Source organism: Pteropus vampyrus, unplaced genomic scaffold, assembly GCF_000151845.1.
Source record: "Pteropus vampyrus isolate Shadow unplaced genomic scaffold, Pvam_2.0 Scaffold376, whole genome shotgun sequence".
In the NCBI taxonomy this organism is placed as follows: Eukaryota; Metazoa; Chordata; class Mammalia; order Chiroptera; family Pteropodidae; genus Pteropus; species Pteropus vampyrus.
The window spans coordinates 153,040-178,656 of NW_011889157.1; the positions used below are offsets into that span (position 1 = coordinate 153,040).

The following is a 25,617-nucleotide window of genomic DNA, read 5'->3' on the forward strand; positions in this document are numbered from 1 at the left end:
GCAAGAGTATTACATAGATGATGGCGACTTCCTACTGCATCATCAGGAAACACGTGTTACTCTAGCCTGTTACAGGTGTTGCTAATTACTTATTTAAGAGGGTGTCTATCAGAACTCTGCACTGTAAAGTTACCTTTCCCTTATGTAAGGAATAAGTACTTTAAGTGGTAATAATACTCAAAGATAGTGTAAACATCCTGTGCCCCAAGCACCCTTCGCCACGGATGATCCTGGCCTAAATCAGTTATTATATTGGTGCAGATTAGTGATTTTCTAACATCTATATTTTTAGCTGGCATTTTTCTGAAAACAAGAACATCTGTTCTTTTAGTATCACTATAGACTCCTGTTCTTGTTTTTTTTTTTTTAATTCGGTGTGTTATAATTTGTCATTATTTTTTTATGCTCAGATTGTCCTAAATTTGGCCAGTGGGAGCCCCTTCAAGCTGGCTCCTACATCATTTTGACATGTCCCATCCTTCTTTAATCATTACCTTGCTTTCTGGCGTGAGGTGTTGGGCTTACCTTTCCTAGTTTTCTTGCCTTAGTCCTGAAATTGAGTTAATTTTCAGTACTCACAAAATAACTTGCTGAGATTTTGCTTGGAGTGCATTGAATCTAAAGATCAATTTGGAGAGAATTGACATGTTTACATATTAAGTTTTCCAATCCATCAACATGGTATATTTTTCTATTTATTTAGTTTTTTCATAACTTCTTTTAGTATTGGCTTTGTTTAGTGTATACATCTTGCATGTTTTAGATTTATCTCTAGATATTTATTATTTTTATCATGCTTTATAATTTATTTGCTGTTTTATCTTTTGCTAGTATGTAGATCTGTACTTGATTTTTGTGTATTGACTGTTAAATTTACTTGAATTTGAATCACTATGTATTCTGATAGCATGTGTACAGATATATACAAGCATGTTGTTTGAGTAATAGTTTTATTTTTTCAAGTTCTCAAGGCTTTTATTTTATTTTTTGCCTTATTGAATGATCTTGGACCTTTATAAAAGTAGCGGTAGTAGGCTTCCTTATCTAGTTCTGTATATAAGAGGAACAGTTTTAAATATTTTACCATTAAAATGTTTTCTGTGGGCTTTTGGTACTCTTTAAGAAAATAAGAAAATGTTCCCTTATTCCTAGTTTGCTAGTTTTATCATGAATGGATGTTGAATTTTATCAAGTGCTTTTTCTGTGTTTATGGAGATATTAATATGGCAAATTAATTTGATTTTTAAAAATAATGAAACACCATTGCATACCTGGGGAAAGCCCCCTTGCATATGATGTGTTTACTTTTTTATATATTGCTAGATTACATTTCATATTAAAGTGAGCTCTGTTTAAACAAAGAGTGCTAGCTCCCATCCCTGATTGGTCCATTTTTGTGCAGACGAGGACTCCAAAGCCTCAGTTTGATTGGTCCAAATAGCACCATCCTGACCGATGGGATTGAAGTCACTCTGGTCAATGAAGATGCAAACGAGGGTATAGCTGCTCAGGCCCAACTGGCTGAGGCAGGTCTTCAGCCCATTGTTGAGTTAGGAGCCTGGGCGCTCCTTCGTAAGGGTTGGCTCAGACCTCAGGAACGCGGCAGTTCAGGTGGCGGGCGGCTCAGTGCAGTTTTTCCTCGAAGCACAGAGAGCATGTTTAGCAGTGACTACTAGACTGTTTATAAATTTGAGCCCAATAGCCACCAGGAGTTCTTCTTAACAGGCACATGAATTCTTGGGGGCGACAGTCTAATGAGGGATATTGGTCTGTAATTTTCTTTTCTCGTAATGTCCATGTTAGATTTTAGTTTCAGAGTTATGCTGGCCTCATAAAACGACTCTCATTTTTGTGTATTTTATAAAAATGTTTGTATACCATTGATATTGTTTCTAACTTCAATGTTTGGAATAATTCATCAGTGAAGCTCTCTGGGCCTAGTATTTTCCTTGTTTGGGTATTTAAAAATATAGACATTTCTTTGTCAGTGAAAGGACTATCCAGATTTTCTATTTCTAAATGTATCAGTTTTGGAAATGTGGTTTTTCAAGGAATTTTTATTTTTATCTAAGTTTTAAAATTTATTGGCTTTGAGTTGTTCGTTATATCTCCTTTTTAATATGTGTAGGTTTGATAGTGATGTCTTTCTTTTGATGTCTGTTATTTGCAATTTGTATGTGCTTTTCCCCCCCTTGATTTGTCTTTGTCTTCCTAGAAGTATATCGATGTTGTCAATCTTTTTAAAGAACCAGTTTTTGACTTTATTAATTTTTCTTTGTAGTTCGTTTTTCTACTTCATTAATTTCTGCTTTTATCTATTTATTCTTTTAAAAATTTTTCTGTTCTGTAATTTTTTTCTAGCTTCTCGAGATGAAAACTACTAGAGAAGAAAAAGCCACTGATTTTTCCATTCTTTATACTATATGTATTTTGAGTTTTATAGTTTTATATTTTTCATTACCTTAGGTACCCCATACATTTTGTATGTTATTTTTATTATCAGTTATATAAAATATTTCTAATTTCTATTGTGGTTTGTCTATTGACCCACAGTATTTAGAAATATATTGCTTAATTTGCAAACATCGAGTATTTTCTGTTTTTCTTTTGTCATATTTAATTCTGTTCTGATCAGAGAACACATTTTGCAAAACTGAAATTTAAGACTTGCCTTGTGGCCTACTGTATGATCTGTTTTGGTCAATGTTCCATCGTTTACTTGGAAAGAATGTAAATGCTGCTTTTTGAGTTCCATATATGTTTGTTAGCTCAAGTTGATTGAATATGGTGTTGGAGTATCTTATATTCTTGTTAATTTTTTTTGTTTGCCAATTCTATCAGTTATGAAGAGATGTGTTTTAGGATCTCCACGGTGATTGTATATTTATCTTTTTCTTTACTTTTTCAACCTTTGCTTTTGTACATTTTGAAGTTCTGTCATTTGATGCATATACATTTACGACTGTAATAACTTCCTGGTCAGCTGACATTTTTATCATTCTGAATGTTTTTTATTTCTAGTGATGCTTCTTGCTTTCAAGTCTCCTTTGTCAAATATTCGTCTGGTTATGTCAGCTTATTTTGTTTTTGCTTCTTTTCATGATTTATCTTTTTTTATCTTTTAGATTCAGTCTATTTGTGTTCAAAGTATATTTCTTAGAAACAGCATATAGTTATGGTTTTAAAAATTCAGTCTGGACAACTTTTTCTTTTATCTAGACTATTTAGTCCATTTCTATGTAATAGAATTACTGATATATATAGTTTCACTCTTATCGCCTCTCTACTGGACATTTTACTTTTGATTTTAAAAATTGTAATAAAATATGCAAAACATGCAATTTTTCATTTAAGTAATTTTGAAGTGTATATTTCAGTGGCATTAAGTACATTCAGTTTGTTGTGCAGCTGTCACCACCATCCATCTCCAGAACTTTTCTGTATCTTGCAAAACTGAAACTACCCATTAAACAATAACTCCCCCGCCTTCCCCCATCCCCTGATAAGTACCATTTTTCTTTCTGTCTCTGAATTTGACTACTCCAGATAGCTCACACAAGAGCAGTCATGCAGTAATTGCCCTTTTGTGACTGGCTTATTTCATTTAGCATAATGTCTTCAAGGTAGAATATATCAGAATTCTCATCCTTTTAAAGGCTGAATAATATTCCATTATATGTATATAACACATTTTGTTACTCATTCATCCACTGATGGATATGGGTTGCTTTTACCTTTTGACTGTTGTGAATAATGCTTCTGTGAACATGAGTTCCTACAAGTGTCTGAGTCCCTGCTTTCAGTTCTTCTGGGTGTGTCCCTGAAGGGGGATTGCTGCAACCTGTGGCGATTCTGTTTAATATTGGAGGAACCACCGAACTGTTTTCCATGGTGACTGCACCGCGTTACATTTTCACCAACAGTGTAGACTTAAGCTTTTTTCACAGCTTCAGGGACACTTGTTCTGTACTCTTTTTTTTAATAGCTGTTCTAATGGGTGTGAAGTGATACCTCATTGTGGGCCTGTTTTACCTACTTGGATGTTCTTTTTTTCTCTGCTTTTTTTAGGGCCTTCCTTTGACTTTAATCAAACATACCTTATTGTTGTATTTTCTCCCCTCTATTAACTTGTTCATGATACATTCTTTTTTACTGTGGTACTTTAGTACTATATATGTTTCGTTGGCACTAAATATACTATATATTTATACTATATTTTTTACTGTTTTTTCTTACCAGGGAAATTTTTCCTAGAGATCACAGCATGCATTCATTTATCCATCTTGTTTGCATTCTTGCTTCAATGCATTTTAATTCTAGGTGTTTTATTTTTATTTTATTTTTTGTTTTTTATTTTATTTTATTTTTTTAGGCGAGGCAACCCTTGGTTGACCTCACAGATTGTAAGGACCTTGCTTACAATCCCTTATTTTTTATTTTTTACGCCTACAGCACCTGGTCTTCCTAGGTGGTCTCCCATCCAAGTACTAACCAGGCCCGACCCTGCTTAGCTTCCGCGATCGGACGAGATCGGGCTTGTTCAGGGTGACATGTCCGTAGAATAATTTTAGGTGTTTTAAACAGAATAATATTAATTGTTCTATGTGATCAATATCGATTCATCTGTACCTTTTTAAAAATTACCTGTACAGTTGCTCTTTAGTTCTTTATGCATTTATATTTCTTTGAATAATCCCTGTAGTATCCATCCCCCCCGCCCCCCGCCAGCTTTATTGAGATGTAGTTGACATATACTGCTGGGTAAGTTTAAGGTGTACAGGTGTTGATTTAATACCCTTACACATTGCAGTGCTGGCCACCACCTTAGTGTTAGCTGACACCATCATGTCACATAATTACCTGTTGTATTTCTTTCAGTGAAAAATCCGCTGGCACATGACTCTGTGAAAATGTTTATTTTTCCTTCATGTTGGAGGATCTTTTTGCTGTGTGTGTAATTATAGATTTTCAGTTATTTCTTTCAGCACTTTAAGACATTTTCTCGTTTTCGGTTTCCATGTTTCGTTGGAGTTACCTCCGGCCCTGAGTCTTCGTCTGGCTCTTTGGAAGGCAGAGTCTCCTCACTGCTTTCTCTCCACCCTGCTGCTTGGAACCTTTTCTTCGGTTTTCATCAGCGTAACTCTGTAGTGCCTTGATGCATTCGGCTATTCGTACTTGCTCTTTAATGATTTTTTTTTTTTGTGAGATCTTCACAAGCGTGTTAGAAATGTCCGATATTTGTGTATAAAGGGACTGGGTTTGAGTATGAGAAATGTGTTAGAATCCTGTATAGGAGAAAACTGGGCTAAATGTAAAAGTTAGATTTAGATGATCATTTTGATTCCATCCTAGTTACATTTTTTGAATAAGAACATTTAAGTCTTTTAGCAAGTTGTTCTATATAATTGCAATTAACTTTTGGTAGCAGTTTTGGTATTTTTGCTTTTCAGCATCTTTAGAAAGTAAATTTGTTTAAAATTTTTATACGGAAACACTCAGCAGTTTGTTGCAGTTTATTACTATTTATTGCAGTTTTTTCTGTCGGAAACCTGTAGTCAATTCCTTCCCTTTTTGCAAAGAGGTTTATTTAAAAGACCTGTAAAGTTTTACTAATGTCGTTGACTTAGACTTCTTATATACTTCGGTAATGACATTTATACATCTATTTAATTGACAGTATGATCTTTACGAAATTATTTTCAACCTTTAAGTAACTGTCAGATAACAATGCATGTCCAGTATCAGTGAGCTTTAGCCACCACTGAAACTTTTTCCTTTTTGACTCAGCAGCATTGAAATCCCAAATTGTACGATCTGCCTTGAAGACACAGTCTAGCAAGAAAAGCAAGCCATGTAAATTTGGACAGCTCTGATTAGTATAATCCTTGGGTGGTTATTTTATACATTAACCAGTACAGGACGAATTTGAAATTGCAATACAGTGAAAAGTTTTAGAAGTGAGGGGAAGCATTTTCGAGAGCAGTATCATTTGTGACTTGGCCACACTTACCTGTCAGGCTTTCAATTCCACTCTGATTTTAAGGCGGCGCCGTATTTAACATGGAGCACGCATAGACTGATGCCCCCTTGTGGACTGTTTCCAAAATAAATAGCACAGGTGGAAATAAGGGGTGGAGATGGTAACACATGTGAAATCATTCCTTCTTTCCTTTATAAAGTAATTTTTAAAAAGTGACTTCTGCGGAAAAACAACAAAGGAATTATTATTCCTCTATTCCATATACTTTATTGACTTTAAGATTTACCAACTGTTACTTTAACCTTTTGTAACAGAATGTGTACATGGTGTTAGCTGGACACTGATGTAAAGAAAAACAGGTGTCAGGTGGGCTTTTCATCTTTGTCACCCTGGACATCTAACTCGGTTATCATGAGTGCCTTAAAATATGATGAGATGTGGTAGTAAGTACAGGGCTAGCCCACGACCCTCTCCTTCCCCCCCGCCCCACACACGTGCACACTCACAAACGGGCTTGGGAAATTTGGTGTTCATACTTAGTTGCTTGACCGGAAAGGGCGTTGGAAGAAATAAGGACTTTTGTTAGTGAACTGATGAATTGACACTTATTTGCTTTTATGACAGTATTGGTAAGGTCTTGTGTGTGTGACTGGGTTCATGGAGGACTCGGAGAAGTAGTAGCAGCAGTGTTTTAAGCAGGAAAGACTGCAGATGTTTTTCTTCTGGTCCCCGTCAGGTGCGTTATGGTCAGAAGCTGTCTGACGCAGTGAGTGTGCACTTCGAGCTTAGCTAGACCTGGTTCTAAAACCGACTTTATCTCTTACCAGGTCTCGGGCAGCCGTATAACATAGGGGATGGCACTTCGTCTCCGAACACAGGTTTCGTCTCTTTAAGGAGGAACTGTTTGCAGCTCGATTTTTATCATATGAAATTTTGACAGAACTCTATGATTATTACTTTTAGGGTAGGGGCATTTGTGAGTTATAAAGAAAGTACCATATGGCTGACTTACTGTGTTGTTGGTGAAGACTTAATGAGAATGTGTCTTAAAAAGTGGTAAATCAGTTCGTAGCGCCCCCTCCTTTAGTCCACTTGTGGACTTAGTGCTCTGCTACTACCCGAGCACATATTTTATTTATAAATTCCTGGCTGTAAGTGCGATTAAATAAAGAATTTACTAGGTCAATTATTTTAATTGTTGAAGCCTACTAACCAATTCTTTTCATAAAAATGATTCAATAAGATTTCTTTTTTCCTTTAGGAGTAATAGTTGCATGTTTTGACAGCCTTAATTAAAAAACTAGTATTGTTCCTCAATATCCATCTTCCTTAAAAAAAGCTTTCGTGAAGGACAACAAAGTAATGAAATGTTTTTTGTCGTTTTGCTTTGTTTTTTAAGAGTTGCTTATAGAACCAGGCTCAGTATCTTAGTCACTTTGTTTATTTAATACATAAGGGAATTAAACTGAGCCCATTTTCAGAGGAAGTAAGCTTATTTGGAATTACTTAATTTAACACAGAAAAATGAGTTGTTGTTGTGTGTTTTTTTTTTTAATTAGGTAGATTCAGGTTTGAATCATAAGATTTTTTCTAAAATTTTCCTTGGCAGCTAAGTTGTCGAAATTTAGTAATTTTTAAAAATAACTTTCCGTAAAAGAGAAGAAAACTAAAGATATCTCAAAATATAAATGCAACTGCTTGGGCTCAAGTGTTTTTTGAACGGAGGCGCACTCTGAGTCACGTAAACAAGGCTAATTGCCGACACATCATCAGAAGCCCATTCTGTTTTCATGCCTGGCCTCTTTCACCTTTTCCTTTATTTCTTTGGTTCGCATAATATCTGGCCCACACTTGGGTAGCACCTAACTGAAGTCTCTGTTGTTCTAAACCCTCCATGTAATTAATGAAGACCTTAATGTAAGACAGTATTTTGGCAGTGCAAATTTCTCTTGTAAATTATGAAATAGATTTTTGTCGTTTTATCCTTGAATATCAGACTATTTAGGAAAGAAAAGGGGCAAGGTAGGAGGGTAGGGTGGAGAGAAGAGAGCTAGAACAAAGTGGAGAGTGGAACGCGGGGGTGACGGCAGAAACGCCTGCCATTCTACCAGGGACTTGTTTTTTAAACATAAAAAGCATATGTGCCAAATTTACATATTTACTAATTAAAAAGGCTTCCTGGAAACATTAAGTAGACTATCTTCTATAACCTTTAACACTGTCACTAATGGATATTGCATAGAAAATTTCATCGAAGGTCCTTTAAATAATGTAAATGATTATGAATATGTAACTAGTTAATATGCAGCTACGACAGGATTATCATGTGAGGTTAATGAACATCCTGCTCTCATGGTTTGCAGGCCTTTCTTTCTGTGCTTTTGGCTCACTTCATGCTTGGAAACACATGGGATTGCAAAGCATCCTGGCGTTTTTGGGTCTCATCTTTTAATGGGGTTGTTAAATAGGAACTTTATAAAAAGGGTTTCAGGAAAATTTTTTTCTTTTTCAATTTACATTTAATTCTGTTTGTCTATTTTATAATTACTGCCAAATCAGAAACAGTGAAATGGATTGATGTAGTTTTAGGCTTGCTCTTCCAGATGTAAAGTCAGTACTCTATTATATATTACCACTGTTATTAAGTGTTGCTATGTGATTGATACTTACTGAGAGATCTTCATTCTGAGACAGACTTTTTATGCTGAGTTAATGTGTAGTATGGTTGGGTATCTGATTACAGCATGTATTTTGGTACAGGATTGCTGTCTTAGTGTTTAAAATGTCCCAAAGGAAGACATTTATTTCAGGAATTAAATGTTATAATAAAAGAAATTTAGTGACAGCCTCCCCCACCAAATCTGGTGATTTTTGGGTAAAACATTGAGCACATACACAAGAGACAATATCGGTATCTAGAACAGTAAACTAGAGCAGTGTGTTTCAAACCAGATAATACTGCCTTTTTTTTTTTTTTCCCCACGTAGCCTTGTATTAAGCCTTTTGGCTTTTATTCCTTAGTTTCTCTGTCTCTAAAATGGTGCTACAGTATTCGAGATTATTGCTTTAAATTTTTATTAATGAATAATTTAAAAACAGATGATTAGTAATCCTTAGAAACAATGTTATTTTTTAAATTGTTATTCAAGTGTTCTTTTTGTCTCCTTACCGGTTAGTGTTCTTATTTGTTTTCTGAGCATTTTGAGAACCTACTGAAATATTTCTTAAGGGAAACAAATAACTTGTATACTTAATTTTATTGTTTTAGTATTATAAACATAGTTTAAGCTGGCTATGAAGTGCTTAAAATTTATCATAATTCACTGGGGGAACAAATGGGCTGTTCAGAGCATCTCTTTATCCCAAGTATTTCTTTTTAAAAATGTAGTAGAAAAATATCACTGAATTCATTTTTAATGCATCAGAATAAAAATTACAGGTGAAAACATTTGGAGATATACTGACAAAATAAAATATTTTCACTACTGTCATTTTTTTTTTTACTGATGAAACGTGGATGTTACATTGGTTTTTTTGTTATTTATAACATTTATGTATGCTACGAAATATGTATCATTGAAAACAGGTCTGGAGATTGTATAAAATACTAGTTATCTTATATCAAATGTCATCTAATAGTTATGAAGCAGGTTTTGTACCAAAGTATGAACTGGGAAGCTGTAATTTGTTCTGCAGTTATCAGCCTGCATTAGAGGGTTATGATAAAGTATGCTGCTTAAAAACTAACATTCACATCTCCGTGCATTTGACAAATAAAAATGTAAACTGAGATGCTGTTAAATCTGTAAAGCTACTGTTCTAGTTTTCTGATGCACTGATTGTGTAGCTTTGTGTATAGCCCTGTTTTTTCATGAGTAGTTATCTGTTTTCATGACAGGTGGTCACTAGCTGCCAAGAGAAAATTCAGCACTGGTGAGTGAAAGATGCTTTTATTACATTTCTGAAATACTGATGGGCTTACCTGTTTGTGTTTAAATAAAGTACGTACTGTTTTTTTGGTAACCCGTAATTGAATTCTTCTGGTAATCTCCATTTTGAATGCTTTTGCCGCTAATTTGTATTGTCTTTCAGTGTTTACGGACTTACATGTTCCATGATTTCCTGAAATTGTGTCCCCATTTGTGTTTATTCTAATGGTCTTTTTCCTTTTTTTTTTTTTAAGTTAGAATAATATGAATATTATTATGAAGTGGAGACACATTTTGAACTGGACCGATCATAGCTTTATTTGGGAATATTTCTTACATTTATAATAGAATAATAATTGGAGTCAGTTGTTTTAAAAAAATGATGGAAATGCGCACATTTTCCTGAAGTTCGAAAAATCTAATTAATTGCCTGCGTCTCAGAGCTTGCTTTATGGACTGTACTTTTTTCAAATGCAGAGAGAAAGAAAGCATATCTATCATATCTGTTTTAATGGGCTAATCTTTAGTTAATAGGACAATGCTTGGTAAATAACACACTTTCTTATGTCTTCTGAGGAAAACGCTCAATTTAATGGTGAATAAAATCTTATATTATGAGTTGTCACGAGGTCTAGCTGTTGATCTTAGCGATATCAAATTACAATCCATCCATGCTGTGTTTACGAAGGCTTTACTCTGAGAACAACAGGAGCTGTCTTGATTATTGTCTGCAGGGTTATTGCAAAATCATGGTAACTGCCCCTTTAGCAGTGAGATTAAACCTTTGGTTATACACCATCAAGCATATAATATTTTAAATTTATTTTAAGAGGCTTTTTCTTCATGCCTGAGAGATCTCCAAGGAAATAATTTATAGTTAGTGTATATCAAATGTTTTTTGGTTCAAACGCACATAGGCTGCAAGCCGTGGATAAGAGTGGGACTCGGTGTAATCTGTACACACCATCTTATTACATTCTGACTATTGGCTTGCGGAAAATCATCTAAAACCAATAATATCCACTTTATAAATAAAATTCAGGGAGTTCATTAATTTTCAATAAATGCTGTAGTTGCAGCCACTGCTGGTGTCTGTCAGCATTTCTGTAACGGACCATTCGCTTTTCATTGTACATTCAGTCCAGGTTAAAACTTGAAATGCAAGTCTTGGCCAAAGAGAAAAGACAGAGACACCCTCCCCTTGCTAATTTGGTCAAAGTGAACCGTTTTACAAATTATTTCAAGGGGAAATTTTATGAATGCGGACCTCTCTCTCTGTTGGTTTTGGTAAGGAATTCAGGGAATTAGCAAAAGGTTGGATTCGCTCCGCGGGTCCTGATGGACACAGATGTGGGAATAGCAACTCGCTCTGGTTCGTGTGGTGAGACGCTTTCCCTGTCAGACTGGGAATTCTTTAAGGCCAGTGGGCACGGTTTCGTGCTTTTATGCATAGCACCTCCTACTGTGTTTGGCACGTTATATGCACTTAATAAATGTCTGAGTAAATGAAGACCAAATATATAATCATTTTGTATGTAACATTTTAGTTTATAAGTAGATACCAGTGCCCTAGTCTGGTGAGCACTGACAGACAGAAATGTGACATTTACTTCAGGGTGGGTTCGTGTGACTCTCAATCTCAATTTCCAGTTTTCCAAAGCACTCCAAACTATAGAAGCTTAGCATATTTACCTACATGGATCTTAAGGAGTGTAGCACCTTATTTATGCATTAAAAATTCAAATAATGCTTTCCAGTTAGAATTTGCTTTTTCCTCCGAGTCATTTCTAATATGGCTCAGGAAACAGACGTTTCTGTTTGTTTGTAGTGAGGCTCTGACATTGCTAGAATCTAAATGGCCAGTGAACTCACTACTTTATTATATTAAAAACATGAAGCCAAAGTGTCTCCGTTCTTCTGAAAGCCAGAGAATTGCTATTTGGGAGCATTGTGGCGTTCTCGTGGTATTTTTATCCTCTTAATTTCACAAACAATGATTGAGTTCCTACCATATGCCAGCATTATGCTGCTGTTCGGGCTTGAAAGACCTGCCACGAGGAGGAATTCATAGTCGGACACTAAACGGGGAAATCACAACGATTTCGTGCTATTTGCAGAGAAATAGGAAGCAAGAACAGCGTCTGGAACCATGCTGAAGGGCGTCTCACATACTGCTTTGAAAAGCATGTCACTTCTCCTTTTACCCTTGGCGTTGGCCTAGGCTGAAATACAATTCATGTAGCTAAGCTCCCCCTCTTTATGGGTATATGCTAATGTAATAAGGAATAGCAAACTACATGATTTTTAAAAAATGAATTCTTATGCTAGTGATGTCTAAGCGCTTGTGTGTACACTTTTAAAGAATCCGTTATTTAGGCGACAAGGAATGAATATTCTAGGCTTCAAAAATAATCTAAATTAAAAAAAAATGTAGGACAGAAAGTAAAAATTTTGTAGAAAAAAGGGTAAGAGTAAAAAAGTAGGATGTGTCCCCCCACACCTAGTTTCTTCCAGAAAATTAATTCAAATCCAAGAACTTTGGTGAACTAAAGATATTTATAGTATTTGTTTAGTTAATAACAGGTAAAAAGGAAATGTTGGAGCCTGATAGTTGAAAATTTATGTAACACTTGTAGAGGTAACAGTGGCTTTCAATTTAGTGAAGATTAAAAAAAAATTTTAACGTGACTTTTTTTCTTATCCTTTTTACTTACCTCGGGAAATAAGGCATTATAAAGCCCGCACACTATTTTCTCATAAAACGTGGCTATGTTTCCATTGTTCGATCGACTAGAGGCGGTTTTTCTGTTTTTGTAGAGTATTGGTCATTTTTTCATCTTTTAAATTCTCTCCTCACAAGCATGGGATTTGGAGTCACAGACCCACATTTGAATCCTGTCCCTAACTTCGGGACCTTGGGTGAATTCCCATGATTTTCAGCTTTCTCCTTGCAAAGCGATGATGATTTTATTTAACTTAAAAATCAAGTGAGATAATGTCTGAAGGGTGACACCCTGCCCAGCCCTTGGTGAATCTCGATATTAGCTCTGAGGCTTTTTTGAAAATTTTAATCATCAGGTGAATAAAGAAAAACAAACACAAAAACAGCCAAAGCTTTGTAAATATTTCTGAATGTTTTGTGTTCATGCCAGTCTTCTTTTATCATGGTGGAGTGATGGCTTTCTAAACAATCTTCTTTTATCATGGTGGAGCGATGGCTTTCCATTCATGTTTTAAAATAACTTTTTATGGAGAATTTCAAATGAAAGGTGACAGAGTAGCGTAGTGAATTCACATGTACCCATCGCTCAGCGTCAGGATTTGTCAGCTCACGGTTTCATCTGAACTGTTGCATTCGGAGAGCCCGTCCTGCCCTCCGCCCCCGCCTCCAGCTATTTCTGGAAGTATTTCCGTATAAAAGACTTTACATTAACTTTTAAAAATTTAAATTGAAAAACTTAAAATTAGGCAACATATAGAGTTCAAAATTTAAGTACGAAAGAGTGTCCGTGGCGCGTGGTTTCCCTCCGACTCCCCCAGTTCTCAGTTCTCTTCTTTGTAAACATCTGTTTACCAGTTTCTTGTAAATCTTGCCAGAAATCGTTTGCGTAAGGTGTGCGCGTGTGTGTATGTGTGAGTGTGTGTATGAGTGTGCGTGTGTGTGTATGTGTATGTGTGCACACACGCACACACTCATCCTTTTGACAAAAATGAAATCAGAGCGTACACTTTATTTAATACTCTGCCTTGGAGATTATTCTCAATCATTAGTTACCTCCGATTCTTTATTTCATTCCCATAAGCTGCATTGCGTAGCAGATGTCTAATTTTTAAAGTTACCAAATAAGATCTGGTACTAATATTTTTAAATCACGACCACATCCCTGAGAGTATAGCTTCTGTAATTCGAACTATACCCTTGCTAAGTGGTTCTATCCATATTTATCGTTTCTTGATAAAATTACTCCAAAAGTTGGTAGCTTAAATCAACAACCGTTGACCTGTGTGTGCTTCTGTGGAGGGACACATGGGGCTGGACGCAGCCGTCATGTTCCGCTGCGTGGCGGCTGGGCCAGTGGGCTGTCCTAAGTGGCCTCACCCACAAGTCCGGCGGCCGTTCCTGCTGCGAGCTGGGCCCCTCTGTCCGTGTGCTGTTTTCTCCAGCTTCCTCCACGCGGTGGGCTTGGGGCGGTGGGAATGGAGGCTGCAGGGCCACGTTCTGCTGCTCAGAGGAGCTCACACGCCAGCTCAGCTCGAGTTCGCGGGGCGGGGAGGGAGACCGCGCCCGTCGGTGGAGGGCTGGCCAGGAGTTCGAGCTCTCGCCTCCTTGAATCATCTTAAAAGAGGTTTAAGTAGTAAAGATATCTACGCAATTGCTTGAAGTGAACTTAAATGAAAATATAGAAAAAGATATTTTATATTGTTCAAATGTTTAATTTCGGAAAGAATAGCTTTAAATTTGGATGTAAAAATTCCGAAATGTTTGAGTATGTGAGTTTTGAAAGAGGAATCTTAGAGTCAATTCTTGACATTTGTTATTTTTTAAAGGCAACCGGATAAAAAATACTGTTTTAAGGAAGAGCATATCTGGTTTCTAGTATACGTCATAACCAAGAAAGTGCACACTTAAATAGTTAAAAATCACAGTCGAAGATTTGTTGAATTCTTTTTTTTTTTTTGAATTCCTCTTTCAGGTCAATCAGTATGGTATGGCTGGGTAGATGTCTAGCTCCGATGTTTTCGAGGGGTTCCTTGTCTACTAAAGCACTGAACCATGTCATCATAGCAATGCCATGGTTTATAGTATATTTCTCATGAATTACCTGAAACAGTGCTTTTTTGAAGTAACTTCATATGCTTACATAAAAGTTGTTTTATTATGCATAACCTATAAAATATTGATCTACATACCTTTAAAACTTAAAAAAAATCCGTGGCGATAGCGCCAATCTGCAGTGTTGGGTAAATTGGGAGACCGTATTTTTCAGTCTCCATTTTACTGACCACAGCGTTCCCAGTCACTGGTCCATATAGGGCCTTCTGTTGGGCTTTCTCGTTTTTGTGTCTCTCCACCCCATCCCGCCCACCACCACCCCGTGGAGCAGAGACCCTTCTCACCCTTCCGAAGACTACGTGCTTTTGTCTGTCGTTGGCATTTCTGCAGTTACTTAGGAAAGTGGCTTTCGTTTCATGACAAAGAAGGAGGATCCGATATAGTTGACTCTTGAATAATGCGGGTGTTGGGGACGCCTCCCCCCCACCCCCCTCCCCGCCAACATCCCTGCAGTCAAAATTCTACATGTAGCTTTTGGCTCCTCCAAAACTTAACTACTGATAGCCCACCGTTGAATGTTTGTCAGTATTTTCTGCCTATTCCAGCTTACTACTTTAAAGTGAAAATTAGCAAAATCTTATTTCAATCAGAGATTTAAGTTTTAATTCCTTTTTAAAATTTAAAGCTATTTTTATTATTTAAAGGAAATTTCAGTTTTTAGAGCTATTTATTATTTTTATTATTTAAAAGAAATTGGAGTCTTTATTACTTGCCTCAAACAAGGGATCTAGAACTTTTTCTTTACAGATTTTTTTCGGTCAGTTGCATTTAAGAACAGGATCAAAAATATAGAGAACTCTCATATTTCCCCATCTCCTTTTTAATATTCTATTATGAAAATCTTCAAACATTCAGAAGAGTTGGAAAGAATTGTATAGGTGAATCTTAATCACATATCTGTCCACCCTAAACCCATCAATCCCCTTTTTTCTGATGCATTTCAAAGTAAGTTGTGGACATCAGTATATTTACCTGTTAAGTACTTGAGCTGTGCTCATCATTTAACTTGCCCTCTCCCATACTTTTTACCATTTCATGAAAATAAGGTGTTTTCCGTGGGTTCTGTCCTGATCTTTATCCTTAAGATTAAAGCAAATTCGTAGCTATTAGGTCCTTTTTTGCTGCTGCTTTTTAAAACAAAAGATGCTCCTCAGAAGGCATATAATGCACACGATTAGCAAGATTTGAAACAAGATTGTAGAAGTTTCTTATAGGCTTTATAGCAGTGCTTTAGTTCTTATTCTCTGTAAGGAAAATTGAGACTATTTGATGCAAATTGAATCTTATTTATTGGATAATTTTATTTAAATTAAGAATTGAAGGCTGAACCTAATCTATTAGGGTCAGATAAGTGAAGCCAAACGTGGAGGCCTATAGATAGATGATACATGGGCTTGAGAGGCCTACCCTAACCACATCGGGTCTTACTTTCCATTTGAAAAAAAAAAATGATTTTAAGCAGTTACCACTTTTGACTATGCATTTTGATATGACTAGTGTCCCAAAAGGAGTTATATGTTTCTAAGTAGTAAAGTGGAAAAAACCTATTCCAGTTTTGGAGTAAATAAAAGATTCTCTGTTTAGCTTCTCTAACCCAATAGTTCTTAGAGTCGTTTTTGTACTTGTCATTGCTTCGGCTTTGTGACCTTCAGTGGGATCATTTAAGCCCTAAACAGTAGAGGGACCACTTGGAGGTAGCTCTGGCCACGTGCCAGATCCTGGGTATTCCCACTAGTGGGGCCTTCAGAGACAGAATGCCTCGAGCCGTGGTTTCTCCCAGAGACGTCGCTCCTCCTGCTTGCCTCCCTTCAAAAGGGATTTCTGCATGGGCTACATTTTAAATTATCTTCTTTTTTTAATTTTAAAAAAAAAATCAAAATTTAGAAATCGCAACTCCAGTTTTAAACTGTCCTCCAATATGTTCACATTTTTGTTCTAGAGAGGGTTATTGATAAGTTTAAAACTGAATCTACTTCATTCGGAATACTGATACTGACTTCTTATATTACTTCGCTCGACTCTGCTGTTCTTTTAACATAGAAAGAGATGTTTGGTTGAGAAGTCCCCTTTGTCCCAGTATAGTTACCCAGATAAGACGTACTATACCACATGCTAGCTAATGTTAATGCTAGCTTTTCAACAGTCACAGGAATATTTAGACATGTAAGCCGATGTACGGTCGGTCCTTGAGCATTTGCAAAATTACTTACCTGAAACACATGAACTCTTAGTGCTTAGTTGATTTAATAACAAATGTTTACTGTGTGCAGGCATTGTGCCAAGTTAGCTGTTTACAGTGTCCTGTTTATGGCTCATACCAGCCCTGTCTCCAAAGCCCCCTAAATGGGGACACTAGTCATATCGAAATGCATAGTCAAAAGCGGTAACTGCTTAACTGTACTCTCTTTGAGTACAACCCAATATTTGTATCAAATTGAATGAATTTAACACAGTGAAATCTTACCTTAGCGGGTAATAGTCTTCCTTAAAAATTTTAGAACTGGTGTTTCCGATGCTTCATGGAAAAAGAGTATCGGATGCCCAGTGCAGATGTTCAGTGCTAGGCGGGGCTGTTAAGCCCTTTACCTGTAGTTCTCTTGCACCTGTCGGATCGTGTGGCATCATTCCAGTTTGAGCGTCGGAGATACTGACGCTGGGGCTAAGTCGTGTGCGTTGAGTGGTGGAGCTGGGATTCACCCTCTGGCCTGACCCCAAAGCCATGTTCTTTCGGGGACATAGCCCTGTGCCTGATAAAAAGGTTTTTAAAAATTATTTTATTCATATAAAAATTTATCCAGAAGGATGATCTTGCCTGAAAAAAATAGACTAGACATGTCACGTTTATAAAAAAGGATTTTGAGGGAAAATTTAGAAAAAGCCCTTGAACCCTCGAAAACGGAAAGGCTTGCTGGAGAGACGGAGGTCGGAAGACTGGGCTGCACTGTCCCAGGCCACCCGCCTGCTGCCCTCCCCCCGGGGGGCATGGCCACAAGTGACAGCTACTGCAGGGTGTTTTTAGGATGAATAGCATATGTGAAGTTCCGTGATATTCTTTGATAGACGAAATGAGATCATTTTTATTAATTATGCCGCGGTTCCTTTGGGGAGCTAAGGAGTGACTGAAACCGATTCCGCGATGTTGAGAGAGCAGTCATTTTTATTATCTGGAGAGTGATTATCTCTGTTACAATTTATCTTGATTTCAATTTGACAATATCTCCATGCTCTTTTAAATTACTAGCCGAATCGCTGAGTTTTTGTTTTTGTTATTTTTGAAAATTGACAGGACCCTTCTGCTTTAGAAACTTGCAGTGCTCCGGCTCGCCCGCAGCCTGCACCCTGGCAGGGGCCCCTGGGGAGCCCAATCTCCAGGGGTTTGAAGGCGGCCCCTCACCGGCCCTTTCCGGTGGGCGTAAGCCGAGGGGGGCTCCCGGCATGGGGACGGGCGGCACCTCTGCTCCTACACAATCCCATCTTCTGGTCGTTTGGAATGAACGTATCAGGCAGCTGTTTCACTGTCGCATGAAACCAACTCCAAAGCCGAATGGAAATGCTTTTTGGCGTTAACGCTTCCTTGATCCTTCTGGCCCCTCGGTGATTGTCTCTCACCTTGACCACAGTAGCAGGAGTAACCCAGCGGTCGGTGACTCCTGCATTCGCCACCGCCAGAGTTCTGAGGACCGAAGCATCTGATCAGGCTTCCCGACCGTGATCGCGGCTCCACAGCCGGCGTTCGTTCACTCAGCAGCTTCCTCAAGCCTCTTCCTCCTTCCTCTGGAGCCCGTGGCCCTCCGGACATCAGCCCACCTTCCTTCACTATCTCCCTTAATGGCCGAGTTCTGTTTAGTCCAGATGACCTTCTACCTTGGAAAACACTCGCGCTCCCAGTGGGCGCGCGCCGCTCCCGGAGGCCAGAGCTGCTGAGCGTCTTCACTCTGATAAACGCGTGGGGCGAAAGCCATCGCTCACCTTCGTAAAAACGGGGTTTTTAAATGAAAAAATACTTTACTCTTTAAATTGCTACAGTTAGGTCTTTGATTAGCTTGTCATATGATACATGGCCTGCTCGGGGAAGTAATTTGTGTATTCAGTTAGTATTTGGTACGGTTTTGTCAACAGGAGGAAGGTGGATAACGACTATAACGCCCTTCAGGAGAGGCTCGGCACCTTGCCCGATAAGTTGTCGTACAATATCATGGTATGTTCGCCGTGCGTGTCTCTTAAACGAGTGCGTTGTTTCTTGTAAAGATGTTACGTGTGTAAAGAAAATGTTTCCTTACCTTATGTGTGTCATTTCCCAAATTGCCAAGCTGATGGGCTGAATCAGGCAGCTACCACCACAAGGAAGGGTGGTTTTGTTTTACTTTATAGTAGTACACCAATTAATAGTAATAGTATTTACTTCTTTTCCTTTGTTTCAGATTTATACTAAATTATCACATTATGGTGACATAAATGGCATGAATGTTAGCACACAATTTGACATATTTGGTATGCAGATTTACTGTGTTAGAAAATTGTAATTATGACAGAAATATGGCACTTAGTCGTTTCCTGTTAGCCAGAGCAGGAATAGACCATAATGTTGTGTAATTCGCAGAATTAAACCCTAGAACATTGATTTTTATATAAAAAGGTACTGCTAATTTTTGTTTGAATGATCTTCATATCGGCATAGTGATCCATTCACGAGCCCTGGGTTAGACTCTTTCATTGCATAAATCTCTCTTTTCACGAAGACTATTCTTAATGACACTAGCCCAAATGCTTGGTAAAGGTATTGTTCTTTATTATACTGACCCAGATAGTTTGTAAATTTTGTAGTTTCGTTAATCCTTTTTATTTGTTCGTTCTTGCTTTACAAAAAAATGGCTATTTTATTGGAGACAATTTTTAGTTTTTTGAATCAAAGGTATTATTAATTTAGTATTTCATTACTAGTTTGCTTTCGAGTAGATTTATGAATGAACAAAAAGTATAAACATTCAGAGTCAATGCTAATTTCTCTGAGAGCTATATGTAAATGTGCTGATATCTTTATGTGCTTGATATGGCGTTAATTTATTAACCTGAAACAACTTTCTGTAGGTTTTCCTAGTGAAACTTAAATATGATGTTGAATTTCTGTGAAGTTGACATTTTTCGTAGTGTGTAGATAAAAAAGGCCTCAACATAGAGCTTTTAAGGCTGCTATATAGATTTTTTCTTAGTATTTTAAATTTTTTGTCTGTTTTTTTAAATAGGTACCATTTGGCCCCTTTGCCTTCATGCCAGGAAAACTCGTTCATACTAATGAAGTCACCGTTTTACTGGGGGACAATTGGTTTGCAAAGTGCTCAGCAAAGCAGGCCGCGGGCTTGGTCGAACACCGGAAAGAACGTACGTACCAGTTACAAGTGATGTTTCTTTGGTAGGTGCGTATTGGGTCACAAAGTGCCAAGCCGATGGACTGTTTGTAAATAAAAGAACCCGCCATGGTTTATTAGTCCAGGCTGTCTGTGGTCCTGTTGATTGTCCCAGTTTGAGTAGAGCTAACATGCGAGAATGTGAGCTGGATAATGGGACATCTGGGTCGGAGTATCACCCATATTAGAATGTGAATTTTCAGAAACTGCAACAGGTAGATGTCTCTACGTGTAGTTTAGTGGCTAGAGGTTGGGGTTATCTTATATTTTGTAGTTGGTCTGTTCTAGGTACTTCATAGACCTTTTGCTTTTAGTACTTCAGTACCTAGAAGGAATTTACTTTCTACAATGAACTGAGAGAATCACTTACTTGCAAAAGTAAAAATCATTCTTAAACATGCTTTTTAGTTTGGAAGAAGTCATGTTTTCTTTTTGTGGAGAGGTGCTACCTGAAATGGCGCCCTTATACCTGTTAAGGGTTCTGAGGGCTCTGCCTTGTTTTATTGAAATGGTTCTTTAGTTTTGTTTACCTGTGATATTACAGGTTCGTGTACACACATCCATGTACACACATTTTTGTAGTTGGATGAGTTGGCTTGGGTTCTGGCTTAGTTGCATTTTAGAATTAGGTGTGTTAACCTGTGTTCTTACTTCTATAATAGCGTACTTAAGTTGATAATACATCACCCCTCTTGCTTTTTAACCTTCCAGTTAACTGTGCATTTGAAAATAAATTTTTGAGGATCCTTCTACATAAATGAGGTCATATAGATAGAAAACAGCTGAGTTTTCTAAAGCTGAAATTATTTCACTTATACATGAGTGGGTACTAGTTAGAGAACTCATTTACTCAGTGAAATTCTGGGATCTATATTTGGAGACTAATTGCAAGTCAACTCCTATAAGTTTATAATTGATACACATTTTGATCTTTTTTGACACTAATCAGAATCTTATTGTTAGGCCTGTGTATAATTTCTGGCAATGATAATTCTTTTGGCATTAGTACATTAAAAGAAAGCATGTACATACGTTAGGAAAAAGAAAGGACATAATTCTTTCTTAAAGGGCTTTCTTAATGGGGAAGTCTTTATTTACTGGGGTAGCTCAGCTGATAAGAAATGAAAAGATCATAGTCTGTTGAAGTTTTTTCATTTTGATTTTCATATGGATAGTTCATCAAAGAAATCTTTAGACTCAATTATGACAATATATTAATGGGAGAATACTTTTAATAGAATAGAATAGAGCTCTAGAATACAGAAATACTTTTCGGTAAATCACTTTCCAGTGTTAAATGTGGTTTTGGGAATGACCAAATATAATGACTTTGGGGATCAATATTTATATAAAGTAATTTGCAGAATATGTACATATAAATTACGTTTGAAAACCTATTATGATAAAGTAATTCTAAAAAGTTGTTTTATTCATGCAGTTTTAAAATAATTTATAATAACTGAAGAAAATGTTTAGGCATATTGTACTTAACTTTTACTAAAAAAGTACTTTATTTTTCTTAAGGCAGAAGAAATAAAACAAACATACAGTCACCTACCTCACTTTTGACAGGGTAATTGGGGAAGGTGGAGGAGGTCATTGCATGTTAAAAACGTGGTCCGAATGGACAAAATGGATTTGACACAACAGCAGCAACAAGAGGCCTCAGAGGAGGAGGCTCTGAGGAGGGTGTCTTGCCCTTTGTGTTCACGTCCTGCATTTTTGCCATTTAACATGAATATGATCAGCTCTTTAAAGATTTTTTTAGTTTTTAAAATTATGAGAATGCAATTGACTTTTTATCTGGCGTGCTGTTCTAGGAGTTATAATCCACGTGCAGATTTGTTTAACTAGCGGCACAGTCAGGATACAGAACAGGGACAGGGCGCACCAAGTCAGAACACAGGGTTGCTCCTAAAACGCCCTCATGCTTCCCTCTCTTGGTTCCATCCTGCCTCCGCCCCTAAGGCCTGACAGCCACTCATCTGTCTCTATCACTATTAATTTTATATTCCAGAATATCATATAAATGGAATCAGACATATGGAACCTTTTGAGACTGGTTTCTTTTACTTACCATAATGCCTGACCCAAGTCGTTCATGTGTCAAAAGTTCATTTCTTTTTACTGCTGAGTATCGTTCCATTATGTGCACGTACCACAGTTTTTCTTCCACGTTTTTGGCAGTTATGAACAGAGCTGTTGTAAACCCTCGTGTGCAGGATTTTGTGTGACTGTGACTTTTCATTGCTGTTGCTAAACCACCTGCAAGCGGGATTTGCTGGGTCACACGGCAGGCGTATGTTCAGTTTTTAGGAAACGCCAAGCCGTTGTCCACAGAGGCCGTATTGTTTGATAACTCCCCAACCCCGGCAGGGTACGACAGTCCTCGTAGCTTTTTGCATTCTAACCGCCACACGGTGGTGTCAGTTTTTAAAATTTTAACCATTTGAATAGGTATATGGTGGTTTTAATTTGCACTTCTGTAATGGCGAATGATGTGGAACATTGATTCGTGTACTCAGTTGCTTTCTATGTATCCTCTTTCATCTGTTAAAGTCTTCCCATTTTGAAAAAATGGGTTGTACTTCTTATTCTTGAGTTTTGAGAGTTCTTTATATATTCTGGATGCGAGTCCTTTGTTGACTATGTGATTTGCAGATATTTTCTCCCAGTCTGCATCTTGTCTTGTTTTTTTATTCTCCCAACAGTCTATCCAGAGCAAAAAAGCTTTTAATTTTGAAGTCCAGTCTATTACTTTTTTTTATTTTTATTTTTTTATGGATCAGCGTTTGGTGTCATAGCTAAGAACTCTTTGCCTTACCTCAATTCCTGAAGTTTTTCTCCTATGTTTTCTTCTAAAATATTTATAGTTGAATATTTTACACTAAGCTCTGTGATCCATTTTAATTTTCGAATCAGGTGTGAAGTTTAGTTCAAGGTTCGATCTTGTTACATATGGATACCTAAGAGAAACAAAGACATATGTCTGCACAAAAACTTGGACATGAATATTAATAGCAGCATTATTCATAATAGTCAGAAGGTGGAAACAACACAAATGTCTATCAGCTAATGAACGGAGAAGCGAAATGTGAACGTTGTTAGGCAAGAAAAAGAAATGCGCCTTGAAAGCGTCGTGCCGAGTGGAAAGAGCCCCCTGCGGAAGACCACGCATTGTACGATTCCACTCATGTGAAATGTTCACAATAGGCAAATTTATAAAAGACAAAGTAGCTTAGTGGTTGCTTAGGGTTAGTAAGGTGTTGGGGAGAGTAGAGAGCGACTTAGTTTTTTTTTGAAAATGATATATATGGACATGATACAAAATTTAAAGGATATTAATTGGAAAATAAGTATCTTTCCTTTTTCTGTCCCTAGCATCCATTTGGTCAACTTGTAGGCATCACTGCTGTCAGTATCTTACTTGTCATTTTGTGTGTTTACATCTTGTGCATTCCCAACCCACCATATACATAACCACTCAAATGGTAGCACACGTATTTTGCATCTGTTTCTGCAAAAAATGTTGGGATTTTGATAGGGATTGCATTGACTTTGTAGCTTACATTGGGCAGTATTCACATCTTAATATGAAGTCCTCCCATTTTTCCATTTATCTGTGTCTTTAAGTTCTTTCGGCAGCACTTGGTAGTTTTCCATGTAGAAGTCTTATGCTTCCATGGCTGAATTGATTACTAAATGTTTTATTTTTTTTGATGCTACTATAAAAGGGATTATTTTCTTAATTTCCTTTTCCGATTGTTCATTGCCAGTGTATAGAAAGGCAACTGATTTTTGAATGCTGATTTTGTATTCTGCAATTTTGCTGAATATGTTTATTAGCTCTTAACAGTTTGTGTGTGTGTGTGTAATGTTGAGGGTTTTCTGCATGTCAGATCATATCATCTGCCACTAGAGATAATTTTACTTCTTTCAAATTTGGATGCTTTTTCTTTTTCTTGCCTTATTGCTCTGGCTAAGACCTTCCAGTACTGTGTTGAATAGAGATAGCGATAGTCAGCATCCTCATCTTGTTCCTGATCTTAGGGGAAAAACCTTCAGTCTTTTACTGTTGAGTATGATGTCAGTTTGGATTTATCGTATATGGCCTTTATTATGTTTAGGAATTTAATCTCTATTCCTAGTTTATTGAATATTTTATATCATGAAATAGTGTTGGATTTTGTTAAAGGCTTTCTCTGCATCAGTTGAGATAATTTTTTTTAACTCCATTCTATTAATGTGGTGTAGTATTAGCATTGATTAATTTTTATATGGTGAACCACCTGGGATTATCCAGCTTGGTCATAGAGTATACTTTTTTTTTAATGTGATGCTGCATTTTATTTGCTAGCATTTTTATCTAGTTTTATTGAGGCAGAATTGACATATATCCCGTATGAGTTTCAGGTGCATAGCATAAAGGTTTGACTTATGTATATTGTGAAATGATCACCTCTATAAGTTTAGTTAACATCCGTCATCTCATATAGATACCATCAAAAGAAATGGAAATAAAAAAAGAAAAAGATTTTTCTCCTTATGATGAGAACTCAAGGTTTACTGTTTTAACAACTGGCACGCCTATCATACGGAGCGGTAACTGTCGACACCATGTTCACGTTATGTAAAACTAACTTATCATTGGACGGTGGCACTTTGACTGCCTTCGATTCCCCACACTCCTCGTGTGCTAGCATTTTGTTGAGGATTTTTGCATGTACATTTCACCCTCGAACAACATGGGGGTTAGGGGTGCTGCGTCCCCCTACAGTCAGAACTCCGTCTATAACTTTTAACTCCCCTCAAACTTAATTACTAGTAGCCTACTGTTGGCTGGACGCCTTACTGATAACATGAACAGTCATAACACGTATTTTGTATGTTGTACGTCTTATGTGCCGCATTCTCACACTCACGTAAGCTAGAGCAAGCAGCGAGCTGATCGTGAGAACACATCGACGGTGCGTGTGTGTTCATCGGTGCAGCGAGTTTACATCATCTGTTTACCAGACGACCCGGCCGTCAGTGCCTGCCTCAGTGTTGTCTTATACGTTACAAAACATGGTAGATGTTATGTGGATTACTCACGCTAGACTTCAAAAATTAAAAGATAACGTGGAAAAGAAATTCATGTTTATAGGTATAATGATTCACACATTGATAACGAAGCAGCAACAGTATGATCGCTTTATGGTAGCCTAGTGTAATCGATACGACTGCTTCTTGAGAGTCAGCCTGCACGCTGATGAATGAGTCATTATAAAATTCTGATGCCATGCAGCATTACCATCGTATTCAGTGCTGGTATATTTTTTAAAAAAACACTTACTTATAATGATAGGCTTACACACAGTTTCTCCAGTTACTAGAGAGAGTCATACTGTGTGGAAATCTAATTATTTGAAAGTAAAGTTATAAAACAGTAAGAAAACGAACACATGATTCATTTTACATTGAAAATCA

General features: G+C 37.1%; 1 protein-coding gene and 1 pseudogene across 1 annotated transcript in view; one reads left to right on the top strand and one right to left on the bottom strand.

Annotated features, from left to right (window-relative positions):
- Positions 1 to 4,443: 4,443 nt before the first annotated feature.
- On the bottom strand, positions 4,444 to 4,562 carry LOC111731451 (annotated as a pseudogene).
- Positions 4,563 to 8,282: 3,720 nt separating this feature from the next.
- The window catches only part of URI1 (URI1, prefoldin like chaperone), a 37,519-nt gene continuing 20,184 nt past the window's right edge, over positions 8,283 to 25,617 (top strand). The window contains exons 1-4 of the mRNA XM_023523053.1: positions 8,283 to 8,306; positions 9,879 to 9,913; positions 18,863 to 18,941; positions 19,987 to 20,122. Of these exons, the coding sequence (XP_023378821.1) occupies positions 8,283 to 8,306; positions 9,879 to 9,913; positions 18,863 to 18,941; positions 19,987 to 20,122 (274 nt within the window). The remainder of the gene's footprint in view (positions 8,307 to 9,878; positions 9,914 to 18,862; positions 18,942 to 19,986; positions 20,123 to 25,617) is intronic.